The sequence below is a fragment of the Anomaloglossus baeobatrachus genome, chromosome 7 (genome assembly GCF_048569485.1).
Source record: "Anomaloglossus baeobatrachus isolate aAnoBae1 chromosome 7, aAnoBae1.hap1, whole genome shotgun sequence".
NCBI classification, from domain to species: domain Eukaryota; kingdom Metazoa; phylum Chordata; class Amphibia; order Anura; family Aromobatidae; genus Anomaloglossus; species Anomaloglossus baeobatrachus.
Window position 1 is genome coordinate 308530615 of NC_134359.1, and position 25607 is coordinate 308556221.

Here is a 25607-nt window from a genome sequence, read left to right on the forward strand (position 1 = left end):
TCCTCCGTGTGTAGTGCCGGCTCTGTCCCTCTCTCTATGTCCTCCGTGTGTAGTGTGGGCTCTGTCCCTCTCTCTCTGTCCTCCGTGTGTAGTGCCGGCTCTGTCCCTCTCTCTGTCCTCCGTGTGTAGTGCCGGCTCTGTCCCTCTCTCTGTCCTCCGTGTGTAGTGCGGGCTCTGTCTCTCTCTCTCTGTCCTCTGTGTGTAGTGCGGGCTCTGTCCCTCTCTCTCTCTCTGTCCTCCGTGTGTAGTGCGGGCTCTGTCCTCCGTGTGTAGTGCAGGCTCTGTCCTCCGTGTGTAGTGCGGGCTCTGTCCCTCTCTCTGTCCTCCGTGTGTAGTGCCGGCTCTGTCCCTCTCTCTGTCCTCCGTGTGTAGTGCGGGCTCTGTCTCTCTCTCTCTGTCCTCTGTGTGTAGTGCGGGCTCTGTCCCTCTCTCTCTCTCTGTCCTCCGTGTGTAGTGCGGGCTCTGTCCTCCGTGTGTAGTGCGGGCTCTGTCTCTCTCTCTGTCCTCCGTGTGTAGTGCGGTATGTCACCCTCTCTGTCCTCCGTGTGTATTGAGGTCTCTGTCCCCCTCTCTCTCTGTCCTCCGTGTTTAGTGCAGGCTCTGTCTCTCTCTCTCTCCTCCGTGTGTAGTGGGGGCTCTGTCTCTCTCTGTCCTCCGTGTGTAGTGCCGGTTCTGTCCTCCGTGTGTAGTGCGGGCTCTGTCCCTCTCCCTGTCCTCTGTGTGTAGTGCGGGCTCTGTCCCCCTCTCTCTCTGTCCTCCGTGTGTATTGTGGTATGTCACCCTCTCTGTCCTCCGTGTGTAGTGCGGGCTCCCCCTCTCCCCTGTCTCCAGAAATACATTTATATAATTTATACAATGTGATTTTCTTTATTTTGGATATTTTATCTCCCTGACAGAAGTTCTGTCGCTTATCCATGTCATGTAAATAAAACATTATAACCTGACTTTAAATTCATCCATTGGTTTTATAAATTACTCTTTTGAAAGCTGAAACCCTCCCAAATTTGGTTGAGGTTATGAAAATAAAGCTGTGCTCACTAAATGATCGGTTAATTGGTGGGTGTGTATAAAAAGAAACCCAGCACCCCAGACCTTCACTAGAACTGCAACCTGACCTCTGACAACATGCCAAAAATCCACCCTGCAACCAAAGCCTTGATTATCAAGAGGCTGAAGACCAGATCCACTGCAGAGGTGGCTGCACCTTTAATGTGTCTCAGCGTCAAGTACAAAGAATTATATAAAGATTTGAAGAGACTAGAGATGTTTTTGACAAGTCCAGGTCCGGCAGACCCTGCAAGACAACTGCTCAGGAGGAACGTTTGTTGGTTAGAAAATCCAAAGCCAGCCCCTCTTCCACTGCAGCAGAGCTCCAGCAGGCCTGGTCACCTCAAGCCCCTGTGTCAACTAGAACAGTTTGTAGGATTCTGTCTGGAAATGGCCTCCATGGTCGAATCAGTGCCCAGAAGCCAGCACTAAACAAAAGGCAATTAAAAACCGTGTGGCATTTGCCAAGTCCCACAGCCTGCTAAACAGATGGACGCTGGAAAAGTGGCAGAAGGTGGATTTCTCTGATGAATCTTCAGTTGAATTACACCACAGCCGCCGCAAATACTGCAGGAGACCTACTGGAGCCCGTATGGATCCAGAAAACAGTTAAGCTTGGTGGTGGAAAGATCATGGTCTGGGGTTACATTAAGTATGTGGGTGTGCGAAACATTTGCAAGGTGGAAGGCAATATCAATAGCCTAAAATATCAAGAAGTATTAGGCTATGTGCGCACTTACCGGATTTTGCCGCGGATTTTCCGCATGTTTCGCTGCAGAAAATGTTCATAACATCTCTGCAGTGAATCACCAGCAAATCCTATGGAGAAAAAAAATCCTGTGCGCACTGGGCGGAATTTGACAGCTGCATGTTTTGCTGCGGAAATCCCGCAGCAAAAACAAGTGCATGTCACTTCTTTTCCGCACATCGCTGCGGGATTTCACTCCATTGACTCAATGTTAATCATGAAATCCCGCAGGGAATAACGCAGGCAGCAAATTCTGTGCGTTTTCCTGCGTTATTCCCTGCGGTATTTCGCGGTTTACCTCCAGTAATGTACATCGCTTGTCTGCGGTTTGCAGGGAAGTGATGTCATTACAGGAAGATGAAGCCGTGCAGAGTAAACACACACAGATCACAGACATCACAGACATAGAACACACATAGAAAAAAAACAGAAATATAGGAAAAAAAGAACGTGGGCTCCGCTGCATATTCACCTTCCAGCCGAGGTAAGCACACAGTGGCGGCCCGGTATTCTCAGGCTGGGGAGGGAGAGGGGCAGGGGTAATGTCCCCCGCCTCACTCCCCCTCCCGCAGCCGAGAATATCAGCCGCAGCTGCCCCGGCACTGTCGCATGCATTATGCGGCACTACCAGAGTGTCCTCGGCTCTTCTTGCCACCGTGTAGCAGTGGTGACAAGGTAATACAAGGGGTTAATGGTGATGGGGGACCACCGCCATTAACTCCAGGCTTGATCATGGCAGCGTCTATGTGACAGCTGACATGATCAACCCATAAGTAAAGTGAAAAAAACACAGACACTGAAAAATCCTTTATTTTAAATAAAACAAACAAGCCTCGTTCACCATTTTATTAACCCCTCCCGTACCAAAGCTCCGGCGTAATCCACCGCTCCGGCATAATCCACAGGGTCCTGCGCTGCTGACATCCAGCCGCGATGTGTCACAGACACAGCGCTGAATGCAGCAGACAGCAGAGGTAATTACCGGTCATTTCCCACGGCCGGTAATGTGAACTCACTGCCGACCGTGGGAAATGCAGCGATCTGTCATCTATCTATCCCTCTATCTGTCTATCTATCTATCCCTCTATCTATCCCTCTATCTATTCTTCTGTCTATCTACTATCTCAGAATTAAATGACTTTTTTTTTTTCTTTTTTTCAATGTGCTTTATTGCATTGAATGCAATAAAGCACATCCCAACCCGCACGCGGCAAAACCGCGGCAATACCGCGAATAATACCGCGGTAAAACCGCGGCAAACCGCATGCGGTTTTTGGGTGCGGTTTCCCGCGGTTTTTTACCGCAGGTGCGGTAATCTTTGAGAGCATGCGGAATTTTCTCAAGGAAATTTCATTTCCCAGTGCGCACAGAGCCTTAGCTACTTCTTACATTCCCAATCATAAAAGGGGTCACATTCTGCAGCAGGATGGTCTCCATCTCATACATCCATCTCTACAACAAAGTTTCTCCTGGCAAAGAAGTCCAAGGTGCTCAAGGACTGGCCAGCCCAGTCACCAGACATGACCATCATTGAGCATGTTTGGGGTAGGATGAAAGAGGAAGCTTGGAAGACAAAACCAAAGACTCTAGATGACCTCTGGGAGGCGTGTAAGATGCATTCTCTGCTATTCCTGATCACCTCATCAATAAATTGTATGAATCATTGTGGAACCGCATGGATGCCGTCCTTCAAGCTCATGGAAGTCACACAAAATATTAAATATGGCTCTAATAGCACCACAGCTTCATTCACCAATGTTATGCCACATATCTTTGTATTAGAAGTTAATTATTTGTTTGAATTTCACATTACTTTCTGTGGGCGACAAAACCTTTGTCTTGTCAAAATCTGACCTTTCTATGTTCATTAAATGATCAATATTTCAGCTTAGCAGCAACTTTATTTTCATAACCTCAACCAAATTTGGGAGGGTTTCAGCTTTCAAAAGAGTAATTTATAAAACCAATGGATGAATTTAAAGTCAGGTTATCAGCTTTTATTTACATAACATGGATAAGCGACAGAACTTCTGTCAGGGACTGTACTGTGTTTCTCTTTTGAAATTATAATAACAACCAAAAACATTCAAATAACCCTGATGAAAAGTTCACATACCCCAGTTGTTAATTATGTGTATTGCCCCCTCTATGTCTTTTGTGGTAGTTGTGGATGAGGCTCTTCATTTTCTAAGATGTTGAAGCCGTCCATTCTTCTTGCCAAAATGACTCTAGTACCTGTAAACTCCTGGGCTTTCTTGCATGAACTGTGTGCTTGAGTTCTCCCCAAAGTAGCTCAGTGATATTGAGGTCAGGAGACTGAGATGGCCACTCCAGAACCTTCACTTTGTTATGCTGTAGCCAATGAAAGGTCAACTTGGCCTTGTGTTTTTGATCGTTGTCATGTTGGAATGTCCAAGTACATCCCATGCGCAGCTTCCGGGCTGATGAGTGTAAATTTGCCTCCAGTATCTGCTGATAATGTGCTGCATTCATCTTTCCTTCAACTCGAACAAGTTTCCCGTGCCTTTGTAGCTCAGAGACCAACCTCCATGCTTTACTGTAGGAATGGTGTGCCTTTCATCATAGGCCTTGATGACACCGCTCCAAATGTAATTGTGAGGTAAATCCGGAGATATGACGATAAATCATGATATTCAAGTTATGTCAGGAAGCCCTCTCCTGGTGTCACCCCCCCTTTCCTTCACACAACTCCTTCAATCAGAAAATTTACCACAGGGATAAACGGTTTGTTTAGCAGATAGGTGTCAAAGGAACTGGTCTGTGTTCCACTTACACCTCCAACAGCCATCTCCTGTGATATGGAAATGGGATGATTGGGGAACACTGGACACAGGATGACTCCCTGCCGTGACCCTGTAGTAGGGGCTGCTATCTAATTAGCAAGCATGGAACTATCCAGACAGAACGACTCCAGTAAAAAATGGTTCATATCTCGCAAGCCATATTTCCGATAAATATGGCAACCATAAAAATGGTGTCTCCGCATGCGGACGATGCTGGCACACCCTTTTTATGGGAGCAGGACCTGGGGAAATACCCCAGGCGTGATATCAGCCAATGGGGAACTAGTAGACAAGTCATGAGTCCTCTCGTTCTGTAGCTAAATTCATAACTGTCACAATGAGAGCGTTGGCGTCTGCCTACGACGCTCCCAGGCCAAGTTATGGCCATATCCCCTGTTGTGGATATTGTCCATAACTCCAGCCAGGGGTGGAGCAGTGCTCCCTCTGAGGTCACTAAGGTAGGAGGGGACCTGGATTTGCCCAGGTTGATAACCCTACTTCGGCCATTTTCCAGGGTTCTTTCGCCGGGGGTCACGTGTAGGAAACATCTGTGGGAAGGATCCTAGAAACCTGGTCTACAGCGCCCCCCTGTGGCCAGACGCACAAGGTAACTGCTGGAACTGTGTATGCCTGTTTGTAAACCATGCTTTATCTGTAACTGTACTCTGACATAACTGTATATTCTGTAGATTCCCTATTGTATATATTGTAGTTTCTAGTGTGCTTTAGGCTGATTAAATTATATAATTAATCTTGGGCTGTTCTGTTATCTCGATCTTGAATCCCACGTCTGTGTGTTCGGCTAATAGTTACCGTGAAGCGGTTGGTGGCAGCGAGTTGTGCCAAGGATTATTGTGGGGAGGCCAGTGAGATTCGGGGAGGTTTTATATATTCCGCCCGCGGAGGTCGGGGGAATATATACCCTACTCTCACCGGGGACCCTTCAATAATCGGCATAAGTAGTATAGCGGCCTCCTTGCTTATTGTCGGGCAATTCCATAATTGGCCTGACTATAAGAGGGGCGCTAGAGAGCGCGTCACGTGCTCTGTCTGTCGGTCGGGAGGTATAAAGGAGGGGAGACCCCCCACTTGTTACCCCCCGATTGTGAGGTACTGGTAGCCAGCGCGGGGGATTTCTGAGTGACCCCCCCGGTGGTTCGTGACATATTGGTGGCAAGCGGTGGGATCGAGATAATAGTGTGTGTGAGTGTGAGACCCATACTCCCAGACACTAAAGACTGCCTGCAGCAGCTGTGGCTGCTGGGGTCTTCAGACCAGCTCAACACTAGAGTGTCAGAGTGCAGATACTGTAAGGTGTGTGGAGGCATCAGGTGTCAGTTCTGTGTCAGTGACCAAAGTCTGCAAGAATGGCTGAGAGCACCAGGAGCAAAGCCAAAGGAATGGCCGATGCTCAGGCCAGAGACGATGAGGAGGTTGCCCACGAGTCCTCCAGGAGCTCGACGCCAGAAAACCGTTCTGCAGAGGACAGCGCACAACCTGGCAATTATGGACAAGATGAGGAGCAGCTCACCCAAGGGTCCTCAACGAGCCAGATGCCAGCCCTCCGCTCTGCAATGGACAGTGAATCACCAGGCTCCGCAGCGGGCCGCAGATCACCACGTGCCATTCCACCGAGCCTGGGAGGCTCGGATAGCCTTCTTCAAATGGCTATGGCCCTTCTCCAGGCTGGAGACCAGGAGGGCTACAAGGAACTCCTGGCAGAGCGCAGGGCAGAGCGGCAGGCAGCGCGTGAAGAGCGCCAGGCAGAGCGTGAGGCTGCGGAGCTACGGCAACAGGCAGACCGTGACCACCAGCTGCAGCTAGCTCAGCTCCGGCCCTCATCAGCCACACGTGAACTTCAAGACACCAAACTTCCAAAGGTCCATGTTGAGGACTTCCCAGTGCTGGAGAAGGATGGAGACTTGGACTCTTTCTTGACTGCTTTTGAACGGACTTGCCTGCAGCACCATCTGGACAAGGACCAGTGGGCCAAATACCTGACCCCCCGTTTAAGGGGTAAGGCCCTGGATATCCTTGGGGACTTGCCTGCTGAGGCAGATCAGGGCTACGACACCATCAAGCGGGCCCTGATCCAACAGTACAACCTCACTCCAGAGTCCTACCGCAAGAAGTTCCGGAGCCTACAGAAGGGACCAAAGGACTCCTGGGCTGACCACAGGCGGGCACTTGCCCGAGCTGCCGACCACTGGACCCAAGGCCTGCAGCTTTCCACCGGACCGGAGATCCTGGACTTGTTCATCACGGAGCAACTCTTGTGGAACTGCCCTGAGGATCTCCGCCAGTTCATCCGAGACCAGAAGCCAAAGGGGTCCACGGCTACAGCTGCCCTGGCCGATGACTACACCAACAATCGGGCTCCTGAGGCCAGGAGAGCAGCCACCAGCAGCACCTGGAGAGGGGGTAAGATGAACTCTGCGACTGCCCCACCTGCCCCTAGACTGCAGGGGGTGTCCCCCTCAACTCCCCTCTCCAGGCCCGTGGCAGAACCAAGACGGTGCCACCAGTGCAACCTACCTGGACATTTCAAGGCCATGTGCCCTCAGCGTCCCAAGGCCCCGGCTCCGTCCCCGTCCCAAGGGCCGCCCAAGGTGTATTGTGTGGGTGGGGGTGGTGGTAGGTCCCTGGACAGCTTCCAACCTGTCACCGTCGGCCAGTCTGTGACCATAGGACTGCGAGACAGCGCCTCGGAGGTGACTCTGGTGCGGCCTGAGATGGTGTCCCCCCAAGACTTGATCCCTGGAAAAACCCTCGCTGTCTCCGGGATTGGAGGCATTGACCCGGCGCTGCCTGTTGCTGACATTTATGTGGACTGGGGCGCAGGGCGAGGGGTGAGAGAGGTGGGGGTAACTGATCGGATCCCTGCAAACGTGCTACTTGGGACAGATTTGGGGCAGATAACCTCCCAGTTTGGGCCCCCCCCAAGGGCTGAACCTTCAGCCAGTACTGACATGCCTCCTGACAATGTTAATGTGTTATCTATGAATGATGTAAGGGAGGAGGGAGTGAACTCTGATACTTCTGCTTGCATAGACACCATAGACACACACACAGCTGCAGCTGTGACAGGGGAGGGGCTTGGAGGAAGGTGTGACCATGCCTCTGCAAGTAATCAGCCTGTGAGCTGGGATCTGTTGCCCTCTGCAGGGATAAGCAGAGAGCAGGGTGCTGCAGGGGGAGGACCAGGGTGTGGGGTGGGGGCTACCACAGCAAATGTGGGGTCCCCAGAGATTTCACAGCGGGGTTCTGTTGCTGCAGGAGGGGAACAGGCAGGTGAGATTGGGGCCGGTCCAGGAGCGGAAGTGCTCCCAGGTAAGATCTCGGTACATGGTTCCCCCACAACCGGGGTGTCAGGAAGCCAGGTAGGTCTGCCTGAACCGGCGACTTGGTCAGGAACGGAGGAGGAGCAGGCACGACCCACGGTCGCAGCGGCTGTGGCCGCTGTCACCCGCAGTGGGAGTGCTGGAAGCCAAGGGGCCTCCCGGAGGTCCGATAGCTCTTCCCCTTCTGACCAAGTGGCAGCCGAGTCAGGTGGAGGCCAGGACACAGGTCCCGGGGTACTGACTGAAGATGTGACAGTCTCGTCGATTCTGGCCACATCTAGTCAGGGGTTTCAGGCAGCGTTAGAAGCTGACGACAGCCTGAAAGCTCTTAAGGAGCAGGCGGCACAGCCTCCCTCGGACTCGGACCCGGAGCGAGTGGTCTGGGACCAAGGACGGCTGTACCGGGTCACGGTCCAGCAGGGTTCACCGGAGGCGTGGCCCAGGGACCGACAGTTGGTGGTACCCTATCCGTTCCGGACGGAGTTGTTGCGGATCGCACATGAGATTCCGATGGCCGGACACCTAGGGATCGCTAAGACCAAGGCCAGGTTAAACCAGCATTTCTACTGGCCAAAAATGGGGGCCGATGTGGCTGCCTACTGCCGTTCGTGTGAAACCTGTCAGAGAGTGGGGAAGGCGGGGCCACACCCCAAAGCCCCACTGGTATCTCTGCCAATCATCGATGAGCCTTTCAGGAGGGTGGCTGTGGATCTGGTCGGCCCGCTGGCCATCCCCAGCAGCTCCGGGAAACGCTTCATACTGACGGTAGTGGACTATGCCACCCGGTACCCAGAAGCAGTGGCCTTGTCGTCCATTCGGGCTGACAAGGTGGCCACCGCATTGCTGGAGATTTTCTCCCGAGTGGGTTTTCCCCAGGAAATGCTCACTGACCGGGGGACCCAATTCATGTCCCAGCTGATGGAGGCCCTCTGTAAGCAAGTCCAGGTGCGACATCTGGTGGCCAGCCCGTACCATCCACAGACTAATGGCCTGTGCGAGCGGTTTAATGGCACCTTAAAGCAGATGCTTAAGATGTTGGTCGACTCCCATGGGCGTGACTGGGAGCGGTATCTCCCCCACCTGTTATTTGCTTACCGGGAGGTTCCACAGGCCTCAACGGGATTCTCACCGTTTGAGCTCCTGTACGGGCGACGTGTGCGGGGCCCCCTGGCTCTGGTGAAAGAGGCTTGGGAAGGGGATTTGGCCACCCCTGGAGTGTCGGTTATCGAGTATGTCATGCGCTTTCGGGACAAAATGCAGGCCTTGACGCAACTGGTACACGACAATATGGCTCAAGCCCAGGCCGATCAGAAGCGTTGGTACGACCAGAACGCTTGTGAGAGGACCTACCAAGTGGGTCAAAAGGTGTGGGTACTGGTCCCCGTACCACAGGACAAGCTTCAGGCAGCCTGGGAAGGCCCATACCTCGTGTACCAGCAGCTCAACCCTGTGACGTACCTGGTCACCCTGGACCCTGCCCGTGGAAGGCGGAAGCCCTTCCATGTGAACATGATGAAGGCACATCATGAGCGGGAGGCGTGTGCGCTCCCCGTGTGCAACCTGCCCGAGGAGGGAGAAGCGGAAACCCTCTTGGATATGCTAGCCCAGGTTAGGGCAGGCGGATCCATTGAGGATGTGGAGGTTGGCCACCAGCTCTTGGAAGACCAACGGTCCCAGCTGTGGGCCACCCTACACCCCTTCCGGGGGTTGTTTACCAACCAGCCCGGAAGGACTAACTTGGCTGTCCATCACGTGGACACTGGGGATCATCCCCCAATCCGGCGTTCAGCATACCGGGTCTCCCTGGAGGTGCAGCAACACATGCGCCAGGAGATTGACGAGATGCTGAAGCTGGGGGTGATCCAGGCATCCAACAGCGCTTGGGCCTCGCCTGTAGTCCTCGTCCCTAAGAAGGACCGAACCACTCGGTTCTGCGTGGACTACAGGGGGCTCAATGCTGTCACGGTCGCCGATGCGTACCCAATGCCACGCATCGATGACCTGCTCGATCAGTTGGCCGGGGCTCAGTACCTGACCATCATGGATCTGAGCCGGGGATATTGGCAGATCCCCCTGACTCGCAAGGCCAGGGAACGCTCTGCCTTTATTACCCCATTTGGACTGTACGAGTCCACGGTGATGCCATTCGGGATGAGGAATGCCCCTGCCACTTTCCAGCGGATGGTCAACACCCTGCTCAAGGGACTTGAAGGGTACGCGGCCGCGTACCTGGATGACATTGCCGTCTTCAGTCCCACCTGGGAAGATCACCTAGAGCATCTAGCACAGGTGCTCAGGCGGGTCCACCATGCAGGTTTGACCATCAAGCCGGGAAAGTGTCAGCTGGCCATGAGCGAGGTCCAGTACCTCGGTCACCGGGTAGGCGGGAGAACACTGAAGCCCGAGCCTGAGAAAGTGGAGGCCATCGCATCCTGGCCCACCCCCAGGACCAAGAAGCAGGTGATGTCCTTCTTGGGGACCGCTGGGTACTATAGGAGATTTGTTCCATGCTATAGTAGCCTGGCAAAGCCCTTGACGGACCTCACCAAGAAGAAGCTGCCCTCTGCAGTCGATTGGACAATGGACTGCGAGACAGCCTTCCGGGCCCTAAAGGACGCCCTGTCCAGCCCGCCCGTGCTACAGGCAGCCGACTTCACGCGGCCGTTTGTAGTACAGACCGACGCCAGTGACTTCGGCCTCGGTGCGGTGCTCAGCCAGGTGGACTCTGCGAGCCAAGAGCACCCAGTCTTGTACCTGAGCAGGAAGCTGTTACCAAGGGAAGTGGCCTATTCCACGATGGAAAAGGAGTGCCTGGCCATAGTGTGGGCCCTGCAGCGTCTGCAACCCTATCTATACGGGCGCCACTTCATCGTGGAGACGGACCACAATCCCCTCAGCTGGTTGCACACCGTCTCTGGGACGAATGGACGGTTGTTGCGATGGAGCCTTACGCTCCAGCAATACAACTTCACCATTCGCCACAAAAGGGGCCGGGACCACGGTAACGCAGACGGGCTGTCCCGACAAGGAGAGGTCGCGGACGGGCGCACGGGGGAACACCGGAGTGTGCTGCCCCCTAGCGCCCTCAAAAGGGGGGAGGTGTGAGGTAAATCCGGAGATATGACGATAAATCATGATATTCAAGTTATGTCAGGAAGCCCTCTCCTGGTGTCACCCCCCCTTTCCTTCACACAACTCCTTCAATCAGAAAATTTACCACAGGGATAAACGGTTTGTTTAGCAGATAGGTGTCAAAGGAACTGGTCTGTGTTCCACTTACACCTCCAACAGCCATCTCCTGTGATATGGAAATGGGATGATTGGGGAACACTGGACACAGGATGACTCCCTGCCGTGACCCTGTAGTAGGGGCTGCTATCTAATTAGCAAGCATGGAACTATCCAGACAGAACGACTCCAGTAAAAAATGGTTCATATCTCGCAAGCCATATTTCCGATAAATATGGCAACCATAAAAATGGTGTCTCCGCATGCGGACGATGCTGGCACACCCTTTTTATGGGAGCAGGACCTGGGGAAATACCCCAGGCGTGATATCAGCCAATGGGGAACTAGTAGACAAGTCATGAGTCCTCTCGTTCTGTAGCTAAATTCATAACTGTCACAATGAGAGCGTTGGCGTCTGCCTACGACGCTCCCAGGCCAAGTTATGGCCATATCCCCTGTTGTGGATATTGTCCATAACTCCAGCCAGGGGTGGAGCAGTGCTCCCTCTGAGGTCACTAAGGTAGGAGGGGACCTGGATTTGCCCAGGTTGATAACCCTACTTCGGCCATTTTCCAGGGTTCTTTCGCCGGGGGTCACGTGTAGGAAACATCTGTGGGAAGGATCCTAGAAACCTGGTCTACAGCGCCCCCCTGTGGCCAGACGCACAAGGTAACTGCTGGAACTGTGTATGCCTGTTTGTAAACCACGCTTTATCTGTAACTGTACTCTGACATATGTATATTCTGTAGATTCCCTATTGTATATATTGTAGTTTCTAGTGTGCTTTAGGCTGATTAAATTATATAATTAATCTTGGGCTGTTCTGTTATCTCGATCTTGAATCCCACGTCTGTGTGTTCGGCTAATAGTTACCGTGAAGCGGTTGGTGGCAGCGAGTTGTGCCAAGGATTATTGTGGGGAGGCCAGTGAGATTCGAGGGAGGTTTTATATATTACCGCCCGCGGAGGTCGGAGGGAGATTATATACCCCTACTCTCACCGGGGGACCCTTCAATAATCGGCATAAGTAGTATAGCGGCCTCCTTGCTTATTGTCGGGGCAATTCCATAATTGGCCTGACTATAAGAGGGGGCGCTAGAGAGCGCGTCACGTGCTCTGTCTGTCGGTCGGGAGGTATAAAGGAGGGGAGACCCCCCACTTGTTACCCCCCGATTGTGACGTACTGGTAGCCAGCGCGGGGGATTTCTGAGTGACCCCCCCCGGTGGTTCGTGACAGTAATGTTTATGGTTGTGGCCAAAAAAGTTCAATTTTTGGTCTCATCGCTCCAAATCACCTTGTTCCAGACGTTTGGAGACTTGTCTCTGTGCTACTTGGTGTATTGTAAGTGAGATACTTTGTGCATTTGCGCAGTAATGGCTTTATTCTGGGGACTCGACCATGCAGCCCATTTTTCTTCCAGTGCCTCCTTATTGTGCATCTTGAAGCAGTGGCACTGCTAGTTTTCAGTGAGTCCAGGATTTCAGCTGATGTTATTTGGTGGGTTTTTTCTTTGGCTCCTGACTGTTGTGGCAGATGTTTTTTGTGGTCTACCTGATCGTGGTTTGTTTTTTACAGAGCCCCTGATTTTCCATTTGTTAATCAGTTTGAACACTGCTGACTGGCATTATCAATTCCTTGGATCTCTTTTTGTATCCCTTTCCTGTTTTATACAATACAACTATCTTTTTCCCTGTAGATTCGTTGACAATTCTTTTGCTTTTCCCCATGAGTCACAATCCAGAAATGTCAGTGGCTGGATGAAAGATGCAAGATCTGTCTGGATCCCAGAAATCACTCAGCTTTTATGCACTGATTACAAGCAGACAGGGCACAAGGTGAGGAGGTCACCTTTATTGGTGTCACCTTCTGTGCATGTTATCAGCCAAAATCACCAGGGTGTAAGAACTTTCCATCAGGGTCATTTTGATGTGTTTGGTTGTGATTATGATTTTAAAAGAGAAAACACAATACATGGCTTCACCCGACCACTGACCACGAAAAAAGATTGTGTGTGATCGTTCATATTCTCTGAAAAAAGTACATTAAAGTAAAAAATCTGCCCGGGTCGTGTAAACTTTTGAGCACAGCTGCAGTTCTCTGCCATTTACAGCTGTCGCCTGCTCCTTCCCCCCCACCTTAAAGTTGTAAGTCGCACCCTATTTCCATTAAATGCCCCTCTAAGCCCCCCCCCCTCCCCCCCCCGGTTTCCAATTATTACACTCTGACAGGTTATAAAATATTCCTATATTTATATATTTATATACATAATGAACAGTATATACAGGTTAGGATACAGCCACAACAGGGTGAATATACAGAGGGCTTTGCGAGTTCTTGGTCCTGCAGGGGGTTGGCGGAGGCAGCATTGAGTATAAAAATGGAGCCTTGGGTGTAGGCTGTGCAGCTCGCCAGGATTTACTGCCCTCTGCGTGGGGGCAGTATGGTCACTTGGGTCTCTTTGCTGTAAACCATGGGGTAGACTGGGGTTCCGGATGAGCCCGGTTGATATGTGGTAGGGTGTTTCTGCTCTTGGAACGTTCTCCAGAGAAGAGTGAATGGTCAGAGCAGCCCCTTGTCTTAGTTCCTCTTGAAGATTGAAAAGATGCCGCTACCACCATCACGCGGTCTCCGGCGGCTGTCTCTTCTGGTGGGGGTGGTTGGGGTGATCTCAGATGTCCTCTCCTGCTCTCTCTGAGACTTCAGCTGCTGACTGATGACAATCTGCATATCGTCCTGTGTGGAACAGAAGAAAAAAAATCAAGATAGTTGTAATGTACCAAAATTGAGAACCTCAGGGAACATGTACATGGGAGCCCTACCTCCAAATCTGACACCTGCCAGGTACCTGCCAGACATGACCACTGAGATAGCATCTATATGAGTCTCACAGGTGGCATCCTGCTATTGTGTAACTCCCCCGCAGACACAGCCTCCACTGGGGATGCAGAGACTGGCGTTAATGTAGGCAAAACTCTACCCACCCTCGTCTGAAACCTCACCCACTTGCAGGTAGCCAATTAAATTGCATGAATGGGGTTGGTTCTGATGTGAAATAATATAATTTCACACCCATTGAGAGCCCTTAGGAGAATTGAGTGGCTTTCACTGGCAGGACGGAGCCCATTACTCGCAGCAGGGAGCCGACACTTTTTTGGGTTGTTCCCTAATGACCCATTAATATGGTGCGTGTCTGTCTCTGACTACTGTATTGGTTCAACTGCCCCAGATCACGACTGTATGGCAGAACATACAGTCCTCACACTGCAGACTGTCTACCCCTGGAGCTCGTAAAAGAAATGTGTCTGGGGAGGAAGGGACTGTTCTAGCCACTGCCCAGATCGGCATCTTGTCCTGGTCTTACCTGCCAAGCCTCCAGCTCCTGACTCAGTAACACCTTCTGCTCCACAGCGCTGAGGAGCTGACGGCTCATTGACTCCTTCTCCAGACGACATTTTGCCAACTCCAATTCCAACTCTCCTTTTCTGTAGAAGGCATTTACTTTATTATTCTGGACCACCGGCAGTAAGATAAGTTAGTGCGTATGCTGTGGGTGGATTTAATGTTAACCCACTGATCATCGCCTCCCACACCGTCCACCATTTGATGGTCATTGCCTCCCACACCGTCCACCAATAGATGGTCATTGCCTCCCACACTGTCCACCAATAGATGGTCATCGCCTCCCACACCGTCCACCATTTGATGGTCATTGCCTCCCACACCGTCCACCAATAGATGGTCATTGCCTCCCACACCGTCCACCAATAGATGGTCATTGCCTCCCACACCGTCCACCAATAGATGGTCATTGCCTCCCACACCGTCCACCAATAGATGGTCATTGCCTCCCACACCATACACCATTAGATGGTCATTGCCTCCCACACCATCCACCATTAGATGGTCATTGCCTCCTACACCGTCCACCATTAGATGGTCATTGTCTCCCACAACGTCCACCAATAGATGGTCATTGCCTCCCACACCGTCCACCAATAGATGGTCATTGCCTCCCACACCATCCACCATTAGATGGTCATTGCCTCCCACACCATCCACCATTAGATGGTCATTGCCTCCCACACCGTCCACCATTAGATGGTCATTGTCTCCCACAACATCCACCAATAGATAGTCATTGCCTCCCACACCGTCCACCAATAGATGGTCATTGCCTCCCACACCGTCCACCATTAGATGGTCATTGCCTCCCACACCGCCCACCAATAGATGGTCATTGCCTCAGACACCGTCCACCATTAGATAGTCATTGCCTCCCACACCGTCCACCATTAGATGGTCATTGCCTCCCACACCGTCCACCATTCGATGGTCATTGCCTCCCACACCGTCCACCAGGCGATGGTCATTGCCTCCCACACCGTCCACCAGGTGATGGTCATTGCCTCCCACACCGTCCACCAGGCGATGGTCATTGCCTCCCACACCGTCCACCAGGCGATGGTCATTGCCTCCCACACCGTCCACCAATAGATGGTCATTGCCTCCCACAACGTCCACCAGGCGATGGTCATTACCTCCCACACCGTCCACCAATAGATGGTCATTGCCTCCCACAACGTCCACCAATAGATGGTCATTGCCTCCCACACCGTCCACCAATAGATGGTCATTGCCTCCCACACCGTCCACCATTAGATGGTCATTGCCTCCCACACCGCCCACCAATAGATGGTCATTGCCTCAGACACCGTCCACCATTAGATAGTCATTGCCTCCCACACCGTCCACCATTAGATGGTCATTGCCTCCCACATCATCCACCATTCGATGGTCATTGCCTCCCACACCGTCCACCATTCGATGGTCATTGCCTCCCACATCGTCCACCAGGCGATGGTCATTGCCTCCCACACCGTCCACCAGGCGATGGTCATTGCCTCCCACACCGTCCACCAGGCGATGGTCATTGCCTCCCACACCGTCCACCAGGCGATGGTCATTGCCTCCCACACCGTCTACCAGGCGATGGTCATTGCCTCCCACACCGTCCACCAGGCGATGGTCATTGCCTCCCACACCGTCCACCAGGCGATGGTCATTGCCTCCTACACCGTCCACCAGGCGATGGTCATTGCCTCCCACACCGTCCACCAGGCGATGGTCATTGCCTCCCACACCGTCCACCAGGCGATGGTCATTGCCTTTTAGGTCACTGATCATTCCATCTAACTCTTGCAGTTACCAGTCATTCTCTTACTTACAATTCCTCCCAGTCTTGGAATATCCCCTTCTACATCATCTCAGTCACTGGTCACCTAGTTTTACATCATTCAATCTGGGTATTCCAGTCACTAACTTGATATAAAAAAAATCTACACGCCCCGAGTAAAATTAAACATTTTTGTCATGTAAATAAATCATACTATGAAGATGGATTTCAGGACTATTTCCAGCTTTTAATGTCGCCTATAATCTGCACAAATCCAATCAGAAAAACTGAAATCACAGGAGCCCTGTGAATAAGCTCTGTGCGAAACGTGCGTCGGTGTCTGTGGTCCTTCAGTTGGTGGAAGTCTTTGCTTCAATTAGTATGATACGTTTTTATAATCTGAGCTTTATTATTGGATTTGGTTATTATACACCATATTTTATGTACTAAAACGTTATGTCACCAATATTTATCTGTATGACGTACAACCCACGATCTTGCCCTCATCCAGACTTGTTCTTGTTAATTAGAACATATTGTTTGTGCACTTCCCACTATTTTATCTATAACTTTTTTTAATGCTTACAATAAAAATTGGAATTTTATTTATTTTTTTTGTCATGTTTTTGGGTAGTTCTAATTAGATAAGGTGAAAGTCCCTATACTATGTGTTAGAATTTTATTTTTTGGTGAATTTCTATATTTTGTAGAAAGTTTGAGTAGGACGGGGTTACTTCTTAGCACTACAGGTCTTAATTAGGTGCACCTGGCTAGCTCTGTGTAGAGAGCCGGGCGGGGTGTTCACCGGAGCGTTGGCTAGGGACCTGTCTGGTGTTAGGAAAAATGTCCGTTTAATGGTGGACAGTCGAGCAGATCCTGAGAGGCCTTGGAGCTGGTGAGTGACCAGTGAATGGGCTTGGTGTGGAGCCTGACATATCCTGCAGTGAGAGCTGGAAATTTATCAGCAGGGGTGAACACGTGGATGCCGGTGTATGGACGGCTCAGCTGGTTCCTATACACCAGAGAAGGGCTGTTGTTTGTTTTCCATTGTGCTGGAAACTTCTGCACTTCTATAAACCTCCCTGTTTGACTCAGTTCACACAAGCTCATAGTTCCTCGATCAGCTGCTTATAAGTGACAGAATCCCTACAATATATAAATCTGAAAATTGTGAGGTGCATTAATATTCAGCCCCGGAGTCAGCACTTTGTAGGACCACCTTTCTCTGTCTTGCATTCGTATTCAGCCCCTGGAGTCAGTGCTTTGTAGGACCACCTTTCTCTGTCTTGCATTAGTATTCAGCCCCTGGAGTCAGTGCTTTGTAGGACCACCTTTCTCTGTCTTGCATTAGTATTCAGCCCCTGGAGTCAGTGCTTTGTAGGACCACCTTTCTCTGTCTTGCATTAGTATTCAGCCCCTGGAGTCAGTGCTTTGTAGGACCACCTTTCTCTGTTTTGCATTAGTATTCAGCCCCTGGAGTCAGTACACTGTAGGACCACCCTTCTCTGTCTTTTGGGGTCTCTCCAGCTTTGCACTTCTAGAGGTGACATTTTCCTCTTTCTCTCTCGCTCAGTGAGATTGGATGGAGATGTCTGTGATCGGTGACAATGGATGGAGACGTCTGTGATCGGTGACATTGGACGGAGACGTCTGTGATCGGTGACATTGGACGGAGACGTCTGTAATCGGTGACATTGGATGGAGAAGTCTGTGATCGGTGAGATTGGATGGAAACATCTGTGATTGGTGAGATTGGACGGAGACGTCTGTGATCGGTGAGATTGGATGGAGACGTCTGTGATCGGTCACATTGGATGGAGACGTCTGTGATCGGTGACATTGGATGGAGACGTCTGATCGGTGAGATTGGATGGAGACGTCTGTGATCGGTGAGATTGGATGGAGACGTGTGTGATCGGTGAGATTGGATGGAGACGTCTGTGATCGGTCACATTGGATGGAGACGTCTGTGATCGGTCACATTGGATGGAGACGTCTGTGATCGGTCACATTGGATGGAGACGTCTGTGATCGGTCACATTGGATGGAGACGTCTGTGATCGGTCACATTGGATGGAGACGTCTGTGATCGGTGAGATTGGATGGAGACGTCTGTGATCGGTGAGATTGGATGGAGACGTCTGATCGGTGAGATTGCATGGAGACGTCTGTGATCGGTCACATTGGATGGAGACGTCTGTGATTGGTCACATTGGATGGAGACGTCTGTGATCGGTGAGATTGGATGGAGATGTCTGTGATCGGTGAGCTTGGATGGAGACGTCTGTCATCGGTGAGATTGGATGGAGACGTCTGTGATCGGTGAGATTGGATGGAGACGTCTGTGATCGGTGAGATTGGATGGAGACGTCTTTGATCGGTGAGATTGGACGGAGACGTCTGTGATCGGTGAGATTGGACGGAGACGTCTGTGATCGGTGAGATTGGACGGAGACGTCTGTGATCGGTGACATTGGACGGAGACGTCTGTGATCGGTGACATTGGACGGAGACGTCTGTGATCGGTGACATTGGACGCAGACGTCTGTGATCGGTGACATTGGACGGAGACGTCTGTGATCGGTGACATTGGACGGAGACGTCTGTGATCGGTGACATTGGACGGAGACGTCTGTGATCGGTGACATTGGACGGAGACGTCTGTGATCGGTGACATTGGACGGAGACGTCTGTGATCGGTGACATTGGACGGAGACGTCTGTGATCGGTGACATTGGGCGGAGACGTCTGTGATCGGTGAGATTGGATGGAGACGTGTGTGATCGGTGACATTCGATGGAGACGTCTGTGATCGGTGAGATTGGACGGAGACGTCTGTGATCGGTGACATTGGACGGAGACGTCTGTGATCGGTGACATTGGATGGAGATGTCTGTGATCGGTCACATTGGATGGAGACGTCTGTGATCGGTGAGATTGGATGGAGACGTCTGTGATCGGTGAGATTGGATGGAGACGTCTGTGATCGGTGAGGTTGGATGGAGACGTCTGTGATCGGTGAGGTTGGATGGAGACGTCTGTGATCGGTGAGGTTGGATGGAGACGTCTGTGATCGGTGAGGTTGGATGGAGACGTCTGTGATCGGTGAGGTTGGATGGAGACGTCTGTGATGGGTGAGATTGGATGGAGACGTCTGTGATCGGTCACATTGGATGGAGATGTCTGTGATCGGTGAGATTGGATGGAGACGTCTGTGATCGGTGAGATTGGACGGAGACGTCTGTGACCGGTGAGATTGGACGGAGACGTCTGTGATCGGTGAGATTGGATGGAGACGTCTGTGATCGGTGATGATTGGATGGAGACGTCTGTGATCGGTGAGATTGGATGGAGACGTCTGTGATCGGTGAGATTGGATGGAGACGTCTGTGATCGGTGAGATTGGATGGAGACGTCTGTGATCGGTGATGATTGGATGGAGACGTCTGTGATCGGTCACATTGGATTGAGACGTCTGTGATCGGTGAGATTGGATGGAGACGTCTGTGATCGGTCACATTGGATGGAGACGTCTGTGATCGGTCACATTGGATGGAGATATCTGTCATCTCGGTGGATTTGGGTCTGGACTGTGACTCGGTCACTCATACACAGGAATATGCTCTGATCTGAACCCCCCCATTGTAGATCTGCAGGATGTTGAGGGTTGTTGTACTGCTGGACGGTGAACCTGTGCCCCGGCCTCACGTCTTCTGCAGCCTCTAACAGGTTTTCCTCCAGGATTGTCCTGTATATATCTCCATCTGTCTTCCCCGCCCCTCTGACCATCTTCCCTGCCCCTGCTGAAGAAAAGGCTCCCCACAGAAAGATGCTGCCTCCACCATGTGTGATGGTGGGGGTGGTGATCTCGGGGTGATGTGCAGGATTTTCCACCACTCAGTGTTTTGTTTTTAGCCCGAACAGTTCTACTTTCTAATCTGACCAGAGCTCCTTTTCCACATGCCATAGAGGGGACACAACGAGCAGTGGAAGAAGGGACAAAGTCACCACTGTGCATCACCAGCAGATCACAGTGAGGCATTGTGGGGGTAGAATTAGGTTTTGGGGCAATTTTTCAGCATCAGAACTAGTGCTTTAGTCACTGGGGAGGGAATTATGAACAGTTTTAACCTCTGGTTCTGATGTAATGGGTACGTCACGGATCGTTTGAGGTTAATCCACGTGGGCATGCCGTGGCGATCCGTGCACATCTCAGCTGATTTCAACAGCTGACATGTGTGCGTGCCAGGCGCAAGTGGAATCGCTTCCACCCGCGACTATTAACCCCTACATCACACTGCCAAAATCTGACAGCGAAATGTATCAGTGTGCCACCATTAGCATAACTTACTCACCCCCATCGGAAGTCACGTGACGTGATCACGTGACTTCCGGTTGTTGCCATGGTAGCACAGTGTCATGTGATGACTCATGTAGCTATCATGAGTCCCTTTCTCTCGCTGCTGGCAGACTGCCGTGTGTGAGAGTAAAGCAGCTTTTCTCCAGATCTCAGCTGTGATCTGGAGAAAGGAACAAGCGATCAGGCTGCTGATCCTTATAGCCCCCAAGGGGACCTAGTAAAGTAAAAAAAAAAAAAGTTCAAATCTCCCCCCCATTCAGCCCATTGAAAAATAAAGGGTTAAAAAAATTCTAAAATATACACACATTTGGTTTTGCTGTGTTTAGAAACGCCTGATCTAAATCGATCTCCGTGTGCAGTTTTTTCTGCACCAAAGTCTGCATGGAAAAAATCTGTAATGTTGGCACAGCCCTCCAGGATTGTCATAGACTTTGCTGGGATGCGGTTTCCTTTACAGATTGATTAAAATCTGCACCAAAAAAAAGTGAAAAAAACCACAACCATAGGTGTTACATCTCGTGGCTCTCCTGAGGCAAGGACTGAGGCAGTCTCCCATTCCTTGCCTGCCACGAGCGCTCCTGCTCAGCAGCGCCGAAGGTCTGCCAGACTGCGCAGGAGATACCTTCTCAGAGAGGCAGCAGAAGGGTGACACCTAGTGGTTCTCCTGTTACAAGGAGTGAAGCGGTCTCCCATTCCTGGCCTGCCGCAGACTCTCCTGCTCAGCGGCCCCGAAGGTCTGCGAGGCTGCGCAATGTGCAGAGGTTTACTGCTCAGGGAAGCAGTGAGACTCCCATTATCTCTGCACATTGTGAGACCGAGGATCCCGCCTCTATTTCCCAGAGGCAGGAGGGTGAGCATGTGCAATGCGTGGTGGGTCCTGATTCGCTCACTGACGTCACACGGCTTGATGACAAGGCAGGTGACGTGGTGAATCCTGACTGGCCAGGCTGGGACGTCGTGGACCCTGATTGGGTCAAGTCCGTCATCTCCGCCTCGCGCCCGCCCTTGGGTGGAACGACACCTCCTTAAAAGCTCCTCCTGCCATCATGGTGGCGCGTGACCGTCCTTCTATGTTTGGATGTCTGGCAGCGTGCTGCCACGCCACTGCTCAGGCATTACTGTCTTTCGTGGGCTTGGCCCTTGCTGCTCCGGCAGTACCTCGTTTGCAGGCCGTGTTCCTGCCTTGCTGCTCCGGCAGTATCTCCTTCAACAGGCCGTGTTCCTGTCCCAGGTGAGCTCCTCAAGTCTCCACCGGACTCACCTGGTTATTGAAAGCACACGTGCGTGGGCACCTCTGTGCTACCCTCGTGCCATATTCTCGTGACTTCCACTGGCACACGTGCGTGGGCACCTCTGTGCTTCCCCGTGCAACAGGTACACCGAGCCGTGAGATCTGTGCCATACAACCCTCAGGGGTTAGGGCAGATCGGTGTACACAGATCGTCTGTGACATTCCAGACGATCGCTAGCAGCAACCCGCTCACTCTTCACCCACCATAGCGGCGGTCCCTTACACCGCACAGTGGACCTTGACCGGCGGAAGCTGTCCATTTCCCATCTTGGCACGCTTCCCCGGGTCCCCCTCGTAACACATAGGCCCTTTCACACGTCAGTGATTCTGCCATGTATGTGACAGTTTTTAGACGCACCAGAATCACGGACATACGCAGACACATTCTAATCAATGGGTCTGTGCACACATCAGTGATTTATCGCTGGCCGTGTCTGTGCTCCGCACAGAGACATGTCCGTTTTTTTGGCATCACTGATGTCCCACGGACCACACTAAGGTGAGATCCATGAAACGCGTACCAGAAAAACACGGACATTGAAAATAAAAAGCATTTTATACTCCACGTCTTCGGCCGCTGCTGGCTGCTGCTTCAGAGCCGCCTCATTACTGGCTGCATATTCATGTATGCAGGAACAGCCAACCCGGAAGTAGCTGCAGCGGGGCCGGAAACAGCAGAGCCGAAGAGTTCAGCACCACGGACAGCAGGAGCGGGGACAGGTGAGTTATCTCCATGTGGAATCACGGATCACGTCTCACAGATTGCACATGGAGAACACACGTGTGCTGTGAATCACGGAACACGGAGGGACATAAGCATTTTTTAGACGTCAGTGAGATATGTCTAGTGTTTTTCACTGACTTGTGAAACAGGCCTTAGGGTGGCTTTACATACTGCGATATCCGGCCCGATATCGCGAGCATGACACCCGCCCCCATCGTTTGTGTGCGACGGGCATATCGCTGCCTGTCGCGCACAAAATCGTGCACCCCCGTCACACATAGTTACCTGTCCTTCGACGTCGCCGTGACCGGCGAACCACCACCTTTCTAAGGGGGCGGTCCGTTCGGCGTCACAGTGACGTCACTAAGCGGCCGCCCAATGTAATCGGAAGGGCGGAGATGAGCGGGATGTAACATCTCGCCCATCTCCTTCCTTCCGCATTGTGGCCGGAGGCAGGTAAGGAGATGATCCTCGTTCCTGCGGTGTCACACATAGCGATGTGTGCTGCCGCAGGGACGAGGATTAACTTCGCCCCAGCGACAGCAGCGATAACTAGCAGCGGACTCCCATGTCAACGAGGAGCGATTTTGGACGTTTTTGCAACGATCCAAAATCGCTCCTAGGAGTCACACACAACGAGATCGCTACAGCGGCCGGATGTGCGTCACAAAATCCGTGACCCCAACGAGATCACTGTAGCGAAATCGTAGCGTGTAAAGCCCGCTTAAGTGTAAGGGTGTGCACATTTATGTAACCACGTTAGTTTACTATTCATTTTTCTTATTCCACCAGAAAAGATTTGTCTGTTTCTTAGTAGACTTGCACAGATTATGGGCGATTATTCAAGTGGGGAAAAAGGTCTGAAATATTCTTCTTAATAAGGTTGATTTTTTTTTCCATTACAAAAGCCTGACATTTTACCATGGGCATGTAGACTTTTTATACTCACTTGTCCATCGCCGGCCGTGCCCTTTGTCCGTTGCCCCAGTCGCCGGCCGTGCCCTTTGTCCGTTGCCCCAGTCGCCGGCCGTGCCCTTTGTCCGTTGCCCCAGTCGCCGGCCGTGCCCTTTGTCCATCTCCCCATTTGCCGGTCATGCACTTTGTCCGTTGCCCCAGTCGCCGGCCGTGCCCTTTGTCCATCTACCCAGTCGCCGGTCGTGCCCTTTCTCCGTTGCCCCATTCGCCGGTCGTGCCCCTTGTCCATCTCCCCAGTCGCTGACCATGCCCTTTGTCCATCTCCCCAGTTTTCAGCCGTGCCCTTTGTCCATCTCCCCAATCGCCGGTGTGCCCTTTGTTTGTCATCCCAGTCGTTGGCTGTGACCCTTCTCCACCTCCCCAGTCCTCAGCCGTGCCCTTTGTCCGTCTCCAGCCATGCCCTTTGTCCGTCTCCAGCCCTGCCCTTTGTCCATCGCCCCAGTTGCCGGTTGTGCCCTTTGTCTGTCTCCAGCCCTGCCCTTTGTCCATCGCTCCAGTCGCCGGTTGTGCCCTTTGTCTGTCGTCCCAGTCATCGGCTGTGCCCCTTGTCCATCTCTCCAGTCCTCAGCCATGCCCTTTGTCCGTCGCCGGCCATGCCCTTTGTCCGTCGCCCAGTCGCCGGTTTTCTCTTTGCCCATCTCCAGCCATGCCCTTTGTCCGTTGCCCCAGTTGCCGGCCGTGCCCTTTGTCCATCTCCCCATTCGCCGGTCGTGCACTTTGTCCGTTGCCCCAGTCGCCGGCCGTGCCCTTTGTCCATCTCCCCATTCGCCGGTCGTGCACTTTGTCCGTTGCCCCAGTCGCCGGCCGTGCCCTTTGTCCATCTCCCCAGTCGCCGGTCGTGCACTTTGTCCATCTCCAGCCGTGTCCTTTGTTTGTCGCCCCAGTCCTCAGCCGTGCCCTTTGTCCGTCTCCATCCATGCCCTTTGTCCGTCTCCAGCCCTGCCCTTTGTCCATCGCCCCAGTCGCCGGTTGTGCCCTTTGTCTGTCGTCCCAGTCATCGGCTGTGCCCTTGTCCATTTCTCCAGTCCTCAGCCGTGCCCTTTGTCCGTCTCTAGCCATGCCCTTTGTCCGTCTCTAGCCATGCCCTTTGTCCGTCTCTAGCCATGCCCTTTGTCCGTCGCCAGCCATGCCCTTTGTCCGTCGCCGGCCATGCCCTTTGTCCGTCGCCCAGTCGCTGGTCTTCTCTTTGCCCATCTCCAGCCATGCCCTTTGTCCGTTGCCCCAGTCGCTGGCTGTGCCCTTTGTCCGTCGCCGGTTATACCCTTTGTCCGTCGCCGGCCGTGCCCTTTGTTCGTCTCCCCAGTCTCCAGCCATCTCATGGACCCCTTTATTCTGAGTTCCTCATCATGCTGACTCACTTCATAATGGCTTCATCACGGTCGGCCACCGCCTGTCTCAGGACGCTGTCACGGTCATTCTGCTGTAACATTTCACGATGTTTTTGGAGTTCTTCCTGCAAAGATTTTATTTCTATGTATTGAAGGTTGAGCTGTGAAGACAGAAGACGTGAGCTGTGACCTTGCCCTACATGCACTCCTGTCTAAGGTGGTATTTAGGGGGCACTCACCAGATCTTGCAGTCTCATCACCTCTACTTCTTTCTCATTGATCAGTTCTTGCTCTCTTTGTATTCTGTATGAGGTCATGTGACCAGTTTTTCCTGTTCCTTGTCCTCCAAACTGAAGTGAGGGGTTCATCGAGGTGCTCTGCAGTGAGAGGGCAAAGCACTATTATTGTACAAGACTGGAGAGAGGGGTACAGTGCTCCACGAGGGGGGACATACTGGATTACATGACAGGTAGCAGCCACTTAGATACCTCGGAAATATGGCGCAGTTTATGGATACATTGTATTAGATACACTTTATAAAGAGCATACAGACATAAATATAGGAGCTTCGTAGAGGGGCAACACTAC

At 52.0% G+C, this 25607-nt stretch overlaps 1 protein-coding gene across 4 annotated transcripts in view; it reads right to left on the reverse strand.

Annotated features, from left to right (window-relative positions):
* Positions 1-13397: 13397 nt before the first annotated feature.
* The window catches only part of BICDL2 (BICD family like cargo adaptor 2), an 86637-nt gene continuing 74427 nt past the window's right edge, over positions 13398-25607 (reverse strand). For all 4 annotated transcript variants that reach the window (XM_075318667.1, XM_075318669.1, XM_075318665.1 and 1 more), the window contains 4 exons: positions 25259-25396; positions 25050-25180; positions 14530-14650; positions 13398-13901 (listed from right to left, as the gene is read on the reverse strand). In XM_075318667.1, the coding sequence (XP_075174782.1) occupies positions 13746-13901; positions 14530-14650; positions 25050-25180; positions 25259-25396 (546 nt within the window). In that variant the 3' untranslated portion in view covers positions 13398-13745. The remainder of the gene's footprint in view (positions 13902-14529; positions 14651-25049; positions 25181-25258; positions 25397-25607) is intronic.